The 15,565-nt window shown below is 46.3% G+C and overlaps 1 protein-coding gene across 3 annotated transcripts in view; it reads left to right on the forward strand.

The window, feature by feature from the left end:
• Positions 1-15,565, forward strand: part of creld1b (cysteine-rich with EGF-like domains 1b) — a 40,272-nt gene that overhangs the window by 13,868 nt on the left and 10,839 nt on the right. For all 3 annotated transcript variants that reach the window (XR_011934205.1, XM_072472789.1, XM_072472790.1), the window contains exons 6-9: positions 11,321-11,497; positions 12,283-12,378; positions 13,639-13,722; positions 14,341-14,436. Coding sequence is in view for 2 of the 3 variants with exons in the window: in XM_072472789.1 (XP_072328890.1) it covers positions 11,321-11,497; positions 12,283-12,378; positions 13,639-13,722; positions 14,341-14,436 (453 nt within the window). In the remaining variant the exon portion in view is untranslated. The remainder of the gene's footprint in view (positions 1-11,320; positions 11,498-12,282; positions 12,379-13,638; positions 13,723-14,340; positions 14,437-15,565) is intronic.

Genomic DNA, 15,565 nt, shown 5'->3' on the forward strand with positions numbered 1-15,565 from the left:
GTTTCCTCCCACAAGTCCAGAAAGGCATGCTTTTTAGGTGAATTGGACATCCTGAATTCACCTTCAGTGTAACCGAACAGGCGCAAGAGTTTGGCGACTAAGGAATTTTCACAGTAAATTCATTGCAGTGTTAATGTAAGCCTACTTGTGACACTAATAAAGATTATTATACATTTGACTTAAATCTAAAACAGCCAAGCTGTTACAATTAAAAAAAATAACCTTTATTGGAAGGAGGATGGAGTATAAAAGTAGGGAAGGCCATTATAACTTTACAGGACATGGTGAGACCACACCCAGAATACTGTGACCAGTTTTGTTGTTCTTATCTAAAGGGGAATATCTTGCATTGAAGGCAGTTCAGGTAAGGTTCCCTAGGTTGATTCCTGGGATGAAGAGACTGTCTTAAGAAGAAAGAATGAGCAGATTGGGGTCTATACTCTGGAGTTCAGAAAAAGGGATCTTACTGAAACGTATTCTGAGGGGTTTTAACACTAGATGCTCTTGAGGGAATCAAGAACTCGAGGGCACAGTTACACATTAAGGCATCACCCATTTAAGATTGAGGTGATGAGGAATTTCTCCTAAGAGTGTTATCCCAGAGGGCAGTAGAGGCTGGGTCGTTGAATGTATACAAGGCTTAGTTCGATTTTTGATTGACAAAGGAGTCGAGGATTGTGGGAGGCATGCAGGTACGTGGAGTTGAGGCCATAATCTGATCAGCTGTGATCTTATTGAATGGCAGAGCAGGTTTTTTGGCCTGAATGGCCTATTCCTGCTCCCATTTCTAATGTTCCTAAGCAGGCATTCATTTTTATCTTTTGAGAATAAAGCGGAATTAAAACTTTAGAATCATATACCATAACTGTTCTAGTTATCATCAGGACTTGTTCCATTATTAAACCCATGATTGGGCTAGAAAGGCGATGTATTTTAGGTTCACCTAGGTGCATTTTTGCCATTATTTTGCTAAACGCCTGATTTCCCTGTTTAACTATCCAAATTTTGCACGTTCCAAAGCATTGTTTGTTGAAAAAACTTTCTTTTAAGTTTTCATTTTTACACTACTCACAAAGCTCTGTCTCCAGGCTACCAGTGAGGCAAAGGCCAGGACGTTGGCCTCTTTCGCCCCCTGAACTCCTGGATCTTCCGACAGTCCAAAGATTGCTACCTCCGGACTCGGCATCACCCGTGTTTTTAGCACCGTGGACATTGCCTTAGCAAAACCCTCTAAGCTTCGGGCATGCCCAAAACATGTGGACATGGTTTGCTGGGCTTCCCGTGCACCTCGCACATCTTTAGCACAGTGGGCTAAACAGCTGACTTGTAATGCAGAACAATGCCAGCAGCACGGGTTCAATTCCTGTACCGGCCTCCCCGAACAGGCGCCAGAATGTGGCGATTAGGGGCTTTTCACAGTAACTTCATTGAAGCCTACTTGTGACAATAAGTGATTATTATTATCCTCTACCCTGAAAAACCTGCTCATCCTAGCCGCTGTCATATGTGCCCGATGGACTACCTTAAATTGTATCAGGCTAAGCCTGGCGCACTGCTTTGGGCATCCGCCCATAGACCCGCCTCTGTCTCTCCTCCTAGCTCGTCCTCCCACTTGCCCGTAAACTCCTCCACCGGAGTTTCCTCCGCCTCCGAAAGCTCCTGGTAAATATCCGATACCTTCCTCTCTCCCACCCAGGTACTGGAAGCTACTCTATCTTGTATCCCCCATGGCAGCAGCAGCGGAAAGGCCGGCACCTGTTTTCTCAGGAAGTCGCGCACCTGCAAATACCTAAAACCATTCTCTGCTGGCAATTTAAATTTATCCTCCAAAGCTTTCAAGTTGGGAAAGCTCCCATCTATAAATAGACCCCACATCCTTCTAATTCCTGCCCTCTGCCAACTCTGGAACCCGCCAAAAAGCCTACCCGGTACAAACCTGTGGTTGTTATAAATCGGCGTCCAAATCAATGTTCCCTCCACTCTCTTGTATCTCCTCCACTGCCCCCAGTACCTCAGAGCCACCACTAACACCGGACTTGTGGAGTATCGGGCCAGCGAGAATGGCAGAGGTGCCGTTACCAATGCTCCGAGACTTCTGTCTTTACATGATGCCTCCTCCATCCACTCTCATGCCGACCCCTCCCCCACTACCCACTTCCTGATCATGGCTATATTAGCCGCCCAGCAGTAATTACAGAAGTTCGGCAGCACCAACCCACCCTCCCCCCTGACTGCGCTCCAGCAACACTTTCTTCACTCGTGGAGTTTTACTCGCCCACACAAAGCCCAAAATAATCTTATTCACCTGCTTGAAAAAGGCCTTTGGGATGAAGATGGGGAGGCACTGAAAGACAAACAGAAATCTGGGGAGGACCGTCATTTTCATGGTCTGTACCCTCCCCGCCAGTGATAACGGGAGCATGTCCCATCTCTTAAAGTCCCAACCGGGATAGGTTTAACTTGTGTAGTACCTCCCATTTCCGGGCCACCTGGATTCCCAGATATCGAAAGCTCTTCCCTACCATTCTAAGCAGCAGCTCTCCCAGTCTCTTCTCCTCTTGCCTGGATCGCAAACATCTCGTTTTTTCCCATGTTCAATTTATACTCTGAAAAATTGCCAAATTCCCCCAAGGTTCGCATTACTTCCCCCATCCCCTCCAACGGGTCCGAAATGTACAAGAGCAGGTCATCTGCGTAGAGCGAGATCCGGTGCTCACCCCCCCCGAACCAGCCCTTTCCAGTTCCTAGAGGCTCTTAACGCCATGGCAAACAGGGAGAGGGAGCACCCTTGCCTCGTCCCTCGGTGTAGTTCAAAATACCCCGATCTCAGCCGGTTCGTACGCACACTCGCTACTGGTGCCTGATAGAGCAACCGCACCCAGTCAATAAAGCCCTCGCCAAACCCAAACCTTCCCAGCGCCTCGCACAGTTAATTCCACTCCACCCAATCAAACGTCTTCTCCGCATTCATCGCTAACACCACCTCCGCCTCCTCTCCTTCTGAGGGCATCATAATAACATTTAGAAGCCTTCGAACATTGGCCTTGAGTTGCCTGCCCTTAACAAATCCCGTCTGGTCTTCCTCTATCACCCCCGGGACACAGTCCTCTATCCTTGTGGCCAGTATCTTAGCCAGCAGTTTGGCATCCACATTTAGGAGAGAAATCGACCTGTATGACCCGCATTGCTCCAGATCCTTCTTCCTTTTCAAGATCAATGAAATCGAGGCCTGCGACATTGTTGGGGGGAGGACTCCCTTCTCTCTTGCTTCGTTAAATGTCTTCACCAGCAGTGGGCTCAATATCTCTGAAAACTGCTTATAGAATTCCACCGGGTAGCCGTCGGGCCCTGGGCCCTTGCCCAAATGCATGCCCTCCAGCCCCTTGATTATTTCCTCAATCTCAATTGGGGCTCCCAGCCCCTCCACCAGGTCCTCCTCCACCCTCGGGAACCTCAACTGATCCAAATTGCCTCATCCCTTCCACCCTAGCCGGGGGTTCTGACTCATATAATTTACTATAAAAGTCCTTAAACACCTCGTTCACCCCCGCTGGGTCCAGGACAGTATTACCGTCTCTACTCTTTACTATACCTATCCCCCTGGCTGCCTCTCTTTTCCTGAGCTGGTGCGCCAACATTCTGTTTGCCTTTTCCCTGTACTCATAGATCGCCCCCTTGCCTTCCTCAACTGTTCCACTGCTTTACCTGTGGTCAACAGCCCAAACTCCGCCTGTAACCTCCGCCGCTCCCTCAGTAGCCCCGCGGCCGGGGCCTCCGAGTATCTCCTGTCCACCTGGAGTATCTCCTCCACTAATCTATCCCTCTCAGCCCGTTCCACCTTTACTCTGTGGGCCCGTATTGAGATTAATTTCGCTCTGACTATTGCCTTCAAAGCTTCCCAGACCGTTGCTGCAGAGACTTCCCCCATATCATTTGTTTCCAGGTAGTTCTGGATGGACTTGTTAACCCGCACACAGACCGCCTCGTACACTAACAACCCCACATCCAGTCTCCGCAGCGAGCGTGCCCTCTCTCTGCACTAACCCGTAGATCCACCCAGTGCGGGGCATGATCCGAGTACTCCGTATCCACCACCTTCAGTATTAGCGCCCTGCTCAGAACCAAAAAGTCGATGTGAGAGTATACCTTGTGGTCATGTGAAAAAAAGGAAAACTCCTTCGTCCTCGGCCGTGCAAACCTCCATGGGTCTACTCCCCCCATCTGTTCCATAAAACCCTTCAATTCCTTTGCCGCAGCTGGCCTCTTCCCTGTCCTGGAATTTGACCGGTCCAATTCAGGATCAATGACTGTGTTGAAGTCCCCTCCCATGAGCAGGTTCTGTGACTCTTAAGTCTGGGATCTTGCCTAACACCCGCCTCATAAATTCCACGTCGTCCCAATTCGGAGCATATATATTCACAAGTACCACTCGCACCCCCTCCAGCTTCCCACTCACCATTATGTACCCCCCCCCCCTGTCTGACACGATTCTCCCTGCCTCGCATGCCACTCGTTTGCTGATCAAGATCGCTACCCCCCTCGTCTTTGAATCCAGCCCTGAGTGGAATACTTGGCTAACCCACCCCTTCCTCAATCTCGCCTGATCTGTAACCTTTAGGTGTTTCTCTTGTAGCATTGCCATGTCCACCTTCAGTTCCCTCAAATGCGCAAACACGCGAGCCCTCTTGACCGGCCCATTCAGTCCTCTCACGTTCCATGTGATCAGCCTGGACGGGGGGCTTCCAACCCCCCCCCCCCAGCCAGCCTCGAGCTCGCGCCCTCCGCTTCCTCGAGTCCCCACTCGAGCTGTTGCTGTTCCCGACCTCCCATTTGTCCCCTAGTAACCGTTCCTCCCCTGTCAGCAAAGCAGCTTCCTCGAGTCCCCACTCGGGCTGTTGCTGTTCCCGACCTCCCATTTGTCCCCTAGTAACCGTTCCTCCCCTGTCAGCAAAGCAGCTCCCCTACCCCCCCGCAACAACACTAAAAACCCAATCCCCCAAGTCAAGCTCCAGTTTAACACCTGTCCACCCCCCACTGTGCTTCCGAGAGTCAGCTGACCCATGCTGACTCGATAGCTCCCGTCCCCGCCAGCAAGCAGTCTGTCTCCCTATTGTACTCTTCTCTCTTCCCCCCCCCCACATGAATAAACATTTTAAAAGCATCACATTCCCCAGTAAACTAACAACAGAAAAAAAAACAGTGAAAAAACAATCACTTTAGAAAAATAGTCACCCAAAAAGCAGAACTAAATTCAAAGCCCATTTCCCCCCTCTAACAAGGTCCCTGCAAGACAGACCTACCTTTAAACATCCACACAGCCAATTATTTCACATAGAGCTACTTAAACTTTTACAATCCAGCACCGCAAATCGCTGCCACAGTACTTCTCCAAGGCTTAAGTGTCTTTTAATTCGCCTCCAGCTTCATTTCTTTAATAAAGCTCCATACTTCGTCTGCCGTTTCAAAGTAGGAGTTCCTCATGTGTGACCCACAGACGGGCTTGGTACAGCATCCCGAACTTCACCGCCTTCTTAAAGAGGGTTGTTTTTGCCCGATTGAACCCAGCTCGCCTCTTGGCCAAATCTGCTCCCAGGTCCTGATAAATGCGCAACTCACAGTTCTCCCATTTGCTGCTCCGCTCTTTCTTGGTCCACCGCAAAACGTGTTTCATAGAATTTTTCATAGAATTTACAGTGCAGAAGGAGGCCATTCGGCCCATCGAGTCTGCACCGGCTCTTGGAAAGAGCACCCTACCCAAGGTCAACACCGCCACCCTATCCCCATAACCCAGTAACCCCATCCAACACTAAGGGCAATTTTGGACACTAAGGGCACTTTATCATGGCCAATCCACCTAACCTGCACATCTTTGGACTGTGGGAGGAAACCAGAGCACCCAGAGGAAACCCACGCACACACTGGGAGGATGTGCAGACTCCGCACAGACAGTGACCCAAGCTGGAATCTAACCTGGGACCCTGGAGCTGTGAAGCAATTGTGCTATCCACAAGGCTACCGTGCTGCCCTGTGTTCCTTGTCCATGAAATGTCCATGTCCATGAGGGACATGGTGTTCCTTGTCCATGAAACGGTGAAAACGTACCACCATGGCCCTCGGCGGTTCGTTCGCTCTGGGCTTCCTCGCGAGGGCTCTGTGCAGTCTGTCCAATTCCAGGAGTCGAGGGAACGCCCCAGCCCCCATCAACTTCTCCAACATGTCCGTCACGTAGGCCCTCGCATCCGATCCCTCACTGCATTCAGGGAGGCCAACAATTCTGAGATTCTGCCTCCTGGACCTATTCTCCAGGTCCTCCAGCTTCTCCTGCATTCTTTTCTGGTGGTCGTTCATCATCCCCACCTTGCTTTCCAGCATGGCTATATACTCCTCGTGCTCGGACTACTTTTGTTCGACCTCCTGGATCGCTCTACCATGGGTTTCCTGATTCTGAACCACTTGATCAATCAAAGCCTTAATCGGGTCCAGTGTGTCCTCCTTCAGCTTGGCGAAGTAATCCTCGAAAAACTTCACCAGCTGCTCCGTCGACCACTATGCTGTCTCCCACCGCCCTTGCCCTCCGCCATGCTGTCCCGTTTGTCGTCTCACACATCCACTTCTGGTCCAATTCTCCATACACCGGGGGGGGATTTCTCCATACTGTCTCACTCTTCACTGCTTTATCCCATAAAATCCAAAAAGAAACCGGGGGAAAAAGGTCCAAAAGTCCGTTACAGGCGGGAGCTATCAAATGTGCGACCGACCCCTCTTTGGCCGCCACTGGAGGTCGCTATTTGAGGATCTTATCCTGGGCCCTTTCTTTCATGCAGGTGGTTTGTTTGGTGTTTGTCTTTTTCTTGTCGCTTTGTGTTGGGCCCTCTGATCCCCGTGTCGGTGTTGAGTTGTTGGCTTTGAACAGATCTTCGAACAGGCTGATAAATGGCCCCCAGGCTTTGTGGAAGCTGTCCTCCGACTCTCAGATGGTGTTCTTGATCTTCTTCAGAGAAATTCCGTTAGGTCTGCCAGCCAGTCTGCAGCTGTGGGTGGTGCTGCTGATCGGCAGCCGAGCAGGAGTCCCCGGCAGGCAATTAGGGAAGCAAAGGCAAGGGCATACGCCCTCTCTCCCATATGAAGTTCTGGCTGGTCCAATACCCTGAAGACTGTCACTCGGGCACGGCTCCAACCTCACCCCCACAACCTTGGACATTACTTCAAAGAAGACTGTCCAGAATCCAACAAGTCTGGGGCATGCTCAGAACATGTGGGCGTGGTTGGCCGGGACCTCACACTTGTCCTCCACCTCTGGAAGAACCTGCTCATTCAGGTTCAGGTTAGGTGTTCTCTGTGTACCACTTTCAGCTGCATGAGGCTTAGCCTTGTGTGGGAGGAGGTGTAGTTGTCCCTGTTCAGTGCTTCGCTCCAGAGACCCCACCCTACATCCGTCCCTAACTCTTCTCATTTCTCCCTTGTTCCGTCCAGTGGAGAGTGTGTCCTTTCTAAAAGTCGTCCCTGCAGTTCCCTTTTCCCTGTCTGTCCACTTCCAGTAATTCCTCCAGTATTGTGTCTCTCGGGGCCCTAAGGCACCTCGTCGTCTCCTCGTGGAGAAAGTTTTAGATTTGCAAATGCCAGAGTTCCTGTCCGTTCGGTTGTTCCGGTCTCTCCGTCAGCTCTTCTAGTCTGTCCCCTGTGTAAAAATCCCGAACCGTCAGTGACCCCCTGTCCTGTCTCCATATCTTAAAAGTGGGGTCTAGCATGGCAGTAGGAATAAAGTGGTTGCCACAAATGGGGGCCATGGTGGATACCTCGGTTAGCCTGAAGTGGTGCCTCATCAGGTTCCAGGTTCTTAGTGTTGCTACCACCAGTAGGCTGGTTGAGTGTTTTTTTTGCTGGCGGGAATGGGAGTGTTGTGGCGGCCTTGGGGACGAAGATGGGTATGGATCTGAATATGAAGAGGAACCTGGGCAATATGTTCATCTTGATTGTTTGCACTCCCCCACCAGGGAAAGCAGGTGTGCACCCCATCTCTGTAGGTCCTTTTTAACTTCCTGCGCCAGACTGGTCAGTCAGATTCTGCTTGTGGGTCTGAGTCCAGTCATGGGCTATCTGGATCCCCAGGTACCAGAATTTGTTTCAGGCTATTTTAAATGGAAGAACCCCCCAGCTATGCCCCTCCTCCTCTCTGGTTCACCGGGAAAACTTCACTTTTGTCCAGGTTGAGCCACAGCATTGTTTAAGAATTCCTAGTTCCCTGGGTTTATGCTGTTTTGGTAATCTATGTAATTTTCCAATCCAAAACATCCCAATCTAGTAACTCACTCTCTATAATGACTGAAGAGTTAGTGAGCTGCAGAGGACATGAACTTCACTTTATTACAGGCTTCTGAGAAACATTTAAAAAAAATATTTATTTCCTTTACGTTTTAATGTCACTGTCTCCTGCACTTTATTTTCTCCTAGTGTTTCCCTCTCGTCCCAGAAAAGGTTTTGGGACAGTTTTCCCCAAACCGAAACCTTAGATCAACTTCTGAAAAGGGGTGACTTATCTTGTGGGCATTTCACTCTTCTGTCACCATAATGGAGGAAAAGTGGTATCAGCAGCATGTCCAGGTCAGGAGAATCAGGCAATCTGATGGCAGAAAGCAGCTTAATAGAAACATAGAAAATAGGAGCAGGGGGAGGCCATTCAGCCCTTCGAGCCTGTTCTGCCATTCATTATGATCATGGCTGATCATCCAATTCAATAGCCTTCATAGTTGTACTCCCCAACATGCATATAGGTCAAATGAGTCCTCTGAGGATCTCTCCAAAGCATTATGCATATGGTCATAGACCTTTTCCAAAATGCCATTGTGCAACTGCCAACTTCATAGTGATTTTCAACCAATCTACTCCTACACGGCAAATATTTTGGGAGTGGCTCTCAATTTCCACACCTCCACCACCTTCCAGGCTGCCACAGAACATCGATGCAGCATTCATTGGGGAGCAGTCAGGACACGTTTCATGCAAGTGGCTGACTGCACACTTTAATAAAGAGCTGAATTCCTCCATGTGGGTGCCAGCCATCTCCCTGAAAGCATAATTACAGACTTCCCCAGTGTGCAGGGCAACATACTGGCACACATGTGGCAACCGCGCAGCGGCTGGTATAAGTAAATAGGAAGGGTTCTTTTCCGCAGATATCTGTCTCATCTTCTAATGTAAACCGGGCATTCCCCTCACTTGTAGCTGCAAAATGTATTAGAAGTTTTCATTGACTGATGACTGCAGTATCAGCACCTTAGTCTCATCTCCTTTTACCCATCCTGACTGATGGCAGTGCAGCAGACCTCATTGGCTTAAAGTGACGAAGTCCATGCCAAATGAAACTGCCCTAACTATAAGTAACAAAACACAAGACAACTGAACCTTGTATTTCAGACAATATATTTATTTTAGCTACGGAAAACAAATGTTCCTCTCTAAATTACAAGACTTCCTGCTTGGCAACATGTTCCCACTCCTGCTTAACTGGAGCTTCCCATCTCCTAGCCGACTGCTCTGTCCAGGGACTCCCTGATAGCTGCTAGTGTGTGAGATGGCTGGTTGCTGAAGCTGTATCAAAGAATCAAGAGATTGAGGTGGACCTTAACTTATGGCAGCTGTCATAGTTTACCTGCCAAAAGAGGAAATTCATGACCGTAGCATCTTGCAACACAAAAGGGCCCATTGTGTTTGTGCAAGCTCTTTAAAAAGTCATATTCCCAATACCCTTTCCTTTAACATTGTTTTCCCCAATTTAATGAATTATACTTCTCCTGCTGCTTCTGGAAGAGCATTCCATCTATCCATCCTCTGGGTGAGGATGGAGGCGGTAGGGGAGGATTTCTTCTAACTTCTCTCCGTTTCAAAAGTGTTTTGCCTTTTACTGACTCCAGCTCATTTTTTCCCATTGACCTTTTTTCCCCATTAACCTTGACAAAAAAACCCGTCAGAATTTTGATCACCTTTATCTGATTTCCCTGTAGTGCCTTTTGTTCTAATAAAAAGTACAACTTGCTATTGTATGATTTGTTTTGGAGTTTCTCATCCTCTTGTGATGCATAAATTGCCCTTTCAGGAAGGATAGCATATTTTGAAAATTTCAGCTTCCTCCTTGTACAGGTGATTGACATATGCCCCAGCTAGCCTAATAGCATGCAGTCTCTGAGCTGATTGTGAGTGGCATCATGTTTAGGCGGTTATTCCAAAGAAGTTGACTATGAAATTCTTGGCTAGGGGAAGTAGTATTTCTGAGAACTGGAAGGCCAAAATGTTTTTGTACTGTGGGTGGCCTGGTGATGTACTGATTGCTTATCGTACCATATTGTTGGGTATGTTGTTAATTGGATGCAGAAAATACAAAAGATAAGCATGGCATCTCAAATAATTGCCACAGACCCTGCAGGAGGCACAAAATACTATTTCTGAACTTCAAAATATATTGTACACTCTTTTTCCAAGTCTGTTCAATACATGAGGTACTGTCTGAAAGATTTTGAAATTGAAATTATTTTCAAGTTCCTAAGAGTTTAAAATGCTGAGTAGCTCTGCCTTCGTAAGTAGCCTAATATTGCAATCATCAATTGTTAAGTTTGTTGTACCTGAGCCAGTGACATGCGCAAGTCTTCTCCCTACATCTGTAATCACCTACAGTACTCCTGTTCTTCCAATTCTGGCCGCTTGTGCATCATCAATTTTCCGATTGCCCCACTGTTGGGACCACTGCACTTTGAGCTATTTGAGCTGTAAGCTCTGGATTTTTTTTCCCTAAGCTGCTCCAACTTTGTCTCTTCTTTGCAAGATACTTCTTAAAACCTACCTTTTTGACCAAGATTTGATATCAGATTTGTCTGTTAATGCTTATGCAAAGTGCTTTGCAAGATCATGGGTCCTATCTAATTGCAAGTTGGTGTCTTGGACACTATAATTGTTTTAACTAAGTAATTGATTTAATTTCTTTATCCGATCGCCAGATGTGGACTTTGTTGGCGGGCTAGCATTTATTGTCCTTCCTTAATTACTTTTGAGAAGGTGGTGGTGAGCTGCCTTGAACCGCTGTAGCCATGTGGTGCATGTGCACCTATGGTGTTGGGAAGGGAGTTCCAGGATTTTGACCCAGAGACAGTGAAGGAACGGTGATATTGTTCCAAGTCAGGATGGTATGTGGCTTGGAGCTTAACTTGTAGGTGGTGACGCTCCATGCACCTGCTGCCCTTGTCCTAGGTGGTGGAGATTGTGGGTTTGGAAGGTGCTGTCAAAGGAACAATTGCATTCTAATCATTAAGTTTTTATTCCATATTTACAGCATGTACAGGTGGCTCTACAAAACCATGCAATGGATATGGTCAATGTGATGGTAACGGAACCCGATCTGGAACTGGATTATGTAATTGTGATTCAGGCTACGCAGGATCGATCTGTATGGAGTGTGCTGATGGATACTTTGAAGAGTCAAGGAATGAAACCCAATTGGTATGTCAAGGTATGTGAAATGTATTTCCATATCTTTTATTCTGTAAATATAACCCGACGATGTAAGGAAAGCACAAATAATCTGTGTAGATCTTGTACATGGAGATAAATGGCGAAGCAGATGCATAATAAATTTCATTTTTATATCTTGTTTTCATTGGCATCAGTAGTCACTGACTATCTCATCCGAGTGATCATTTTATGTGTGAGGTGCATCTTTTTTGGAATCAAAGCCTGCGCAGAATCTTTCTGTGGAATGGAACACTGTAGTAGCAATTGTCACTAGTAAGAATTCTGATCTATATTTTTCTTTAAATATTGATTTTATGTGACATGTCAGAGAGCATGTTCACTCTGTTACATTGGCTGCAGTATTCAGCTACATTTTAAATCTGTCAAAGATTCCAAGAGTAGCAAACAGACTTTGATATCAAAACTGAAAGTGACATCCTCCTCTCATCAGATGGCTTTTATCGACATGCCTAATGGCAAATCCAGAACCCCTCTTTTTGTCAATTATTCTCAATTCGAGGGCGCAAGATGGCGCAGTAGTTCGCACTGCTGCCTCACGGTGCTGAGGACCCCAATTCAATCCCGGCCCTGGGTCACTGTCCGTGTGGAGTTTGCACATTCTCCCCCTGGCTGTGCGGGTTTCACCCCCACAACCCAAAGACGTGCAGGGTAGGTGGATTGGCCACGCTAAATTGCCCCTCAATTGGAAAAATGATTTCTAAGCTTTGTGAGATATTACCGCAGTTAGCTTGATTTTATGTCCTGTTGGCTGCTGTGTTTCAGAATGCTACAAATCCTGTAAGAAGTGCACAGGCCCTGAGGACTATAAATGTCAAGAGTGTAAAGTTGGCTGGTTCCTGCATGTTGATAAGTGTATAGGTAAGTTCTTGCTGTTTATCTTTGCAATCCTTGTGACCTGTTGAGGATTAAACTTCAACGTGAATAATGCACAGTCGGAACACTTCAATTCATTATTCTTTCCTCTGGCCTTGAAATAAAGTATTTCTGTTGATTCGGTTAACATTATGAATGGTTTTGAGATGGTACATTGAGATGGATTCTTTCCTTTGTTTGCGGAATCAGTGACTGGGGTTATCAATTTAAAGTTGGCACTTAGCTAGTCAGAAGAGAAGAGTAGAATCACAGAATTGTTACGGCAGAGAAGGAGGACAATTGACCCAGCGTGCCTCTCCAAATGAGCATCATGGCTTAGGCCATTTCCCTTCCTTCTCCCTGTATCCCTGCACATTGTTTATATTCAAGTAATCATCTAATGCCCTCTTGAATGTCTCAATTGAACCTGCCTCTACCACACTTCCAGGCAGTGCATTCCAGACCTGATGTGAGAAAGGGTTTTCTCACATCACATTTGCTTCTTTTACAGATCACTTTATATCTGTGCTCTCACAGCCTTGATCTTTTACGATCAATTTCTCCCTATATACTCTGACCAACTCCCTCATGATTTTGAACATATCTATCAAATCTAGAGGAAATTTATTTTTGTAGAAATTTGTGACCGGAAGATCTTGCACTTGCATAGCACTTTCCAGATAAGTTGAATCCTTTACCATTGGGAGCTTCGGTCATTGCATCTTTTAAGGGAAAAGTAGATAAACACTTTGACGAGAAGATTCGGGAGAGCAAGTTGATGGGGCTAGTTTTAGATCTTCCTAATAAAAAGCCAGCTTAGTTCAAATCGTCCCCCGTACTATGGGCTAGTTACAGCTATAACATTCAATATAAATGTGTTTGACATTTTACAGGATCCAGTAACCACTCATTATTACTAGGGACAGTTTAGAACCAAAGTACAAGATCACAACACAAAGTGGAGAGAGTCGCGGTCTGAAAATGAAAATGAAAAAATGAAATGAAAATGAAAATCGCTTATTGTCACAAGTAGACTTCAAATGAAGTTACTGTGAAAAGCCCCTAGTCGCCACATTCCGGCGCCTGTTCGGGGAGGCTGTTACGGGCTGTTCGTTTAAACACAAATCCAGAAATCTAAAACAGTATTTAATCGAGAGGGGCAACTTTTTTGTAACTTGTACGAAAAGCATTTTTGGAATCTTTGAGAGCTTGTTTGATATTTTCTTAGTTTAAACAAAATCTAATCATCTCTTTTCTCTCATTCAGATATTGATGAGTGTGACAATGAGTTGGCAAACTGCAAAGCTGGCCATTACTGTGTGAACATGGATGGCTCCTATGAGTGCAGAGGTCAGTGTTGCTTTCCTTTCTATGATAAAATCATCCTTCCAGCTACAGTTTGTACATTTTAGGACGTAGTACAATGCAGTGAAAATGCAGAACTTCCCTCCCTTGTCTCATGATTCTTCACATTAACAAGTACTTGATCTTAGTTGGACCTTCGCCAAAGTAAAATCTTGCAAGACAAGACAATGTGTAATTCCTACTTCTAAGATTTCCTGTCTTCAGATACTGCCAGAATGTTGAGAGCAAATTTTCATCAACCATCTTGCCAAAGACCACCACACAAAATCAAGGGAAAGTTGAGCGTGTGAAAGCAATTTCTTGCTTGTTTAGCTATTACAACTTGTTAGTATTGTGGAGTGATTTTTGCCTTCATGTCACTACAAGGCATTCCTGAGAACAGGTTAGAAATCATTGATTTAAGCAAAGCATTTGGTAATGGTCAAGAGGAAGTGGCCTTAAACTCGAGGAGCAGAATAATCCACTCTTCCAGCTTATTTTCTTTATCAGTGCTTAGTGAGCTTCAGTGAGACCAAGAAGACTAATAAAAAGAAAATAAGCAATTTGCCAGGCTTTGGGACACTCTGTGCCGTGCGTAACACCTAATACTTGTCTGATTTCTAGCTTGTGACAAGGCCTGTTTGACCTGCATGGGAGGTGGACCTAGCAGATGTAAAAAGTGTAACAAAGGTTACAAGATGGATGGCGCAAAGTGCCTCGGTAAGTATTCTAGTATGTGCACAAGGAAGGCTGTCAAGCCCATGGAGCGATTTCAGAAAGCAAGAAGATAGAAGCTTTAGTTATGAGGATCAATTAGTGAAACTGATCTCTTTTCACTAGAATAGAAGATCATCATAGAATCCCTACAGTGCAAAAGGAGGCCCATCGGGTCTGCACCGGCCCTTGCTCCAATAGAGCATCCTACCTCGGCCCTATCTTGCTATCCCCATAATCCCACCTCACGTTTTGGGGAAATATTAGCATGGCCAATTCACCTAACCTGCACATCTTTGGACTGTGAGAGGAAACCGGAGCACCTGTAAGAAACCCATGCAGACACGGGGAGAAAGTGCAAATTCCACACCATCACCCGAGGTTGGTATCGAACCCAGGTCCCTGGTGCTGTGAGGTAGCAGTGCTAACCACTGTGCCACTAGGTTCGGTGGATATCGCAACAAACTATTCAAAATAAGATTTTTAAAAATATATAAATTGCTTCCGTTGGTCAGTAATCAGAGGTGGATGCAGGAAGGATGTTCCTGATGGTGGGTGTGTCGCGATCCAGGGGTCGTAGCCTGAGGAAAAGGTGCAGACGATTTAGGACCCAGTTGAGAGATTTTTTCACCCAGTGAGTGTTCAGCCTGTGGAATTCGTTAGCACAGGAAGTAGTTGAGTTCCAAACATTGTATGTTTTCAAGAAGCAGTTAGATATAGCACTTTGGGATCAAAAAACATAGGGAGAAAGCTGGATTAGGCTATTGAGTTGGGTGATCAGCCATGATCATAATGAATGTCGGAGCAGGCTTGGTCTGCTCCTATTATCTATGTTTCTATGAACAGTCTAAGTAAGGAAGGGCAAACAACATCCATTACAAGCAGATTGCAGCACAGAATTTAACAGAGGACCAGTGAAATTGATAGCACCTATTTTTGAAACAGTCTATGGTTTAGGTGCAATGGTGTCCCTATCCCAGTTGATGGAAGAATTTGATGGAGAGCAAACACTTCCAGTAAATTACATTCAGATTAAAGGAGCGTTTGCAGCTCAAAACTATTTCGGTTGGGAGCTGGAGAGGAAGTGGGAGTTCTGTTCCAAGTGTTTTGGAGACTGGAGAAATAGTTCAGTTGT

This window comes from Scyliorhinus torazame, chromosome 13, assembly GCF_047496885.1.
Source record: "Scyliorhinus torazame isolate Kashiwa2021f chromosome 13, sScyTor2.1, whole genome shotgun sequence".
NCBI classification, from domain to species: domain Eukaryota; kingdom Metazoa; phylum Chordata; class Chondrichthyes; order Carcharhiniformes; family Scyliorhinidae; genus Scyliorhinus; species Scyliorhinus torazame.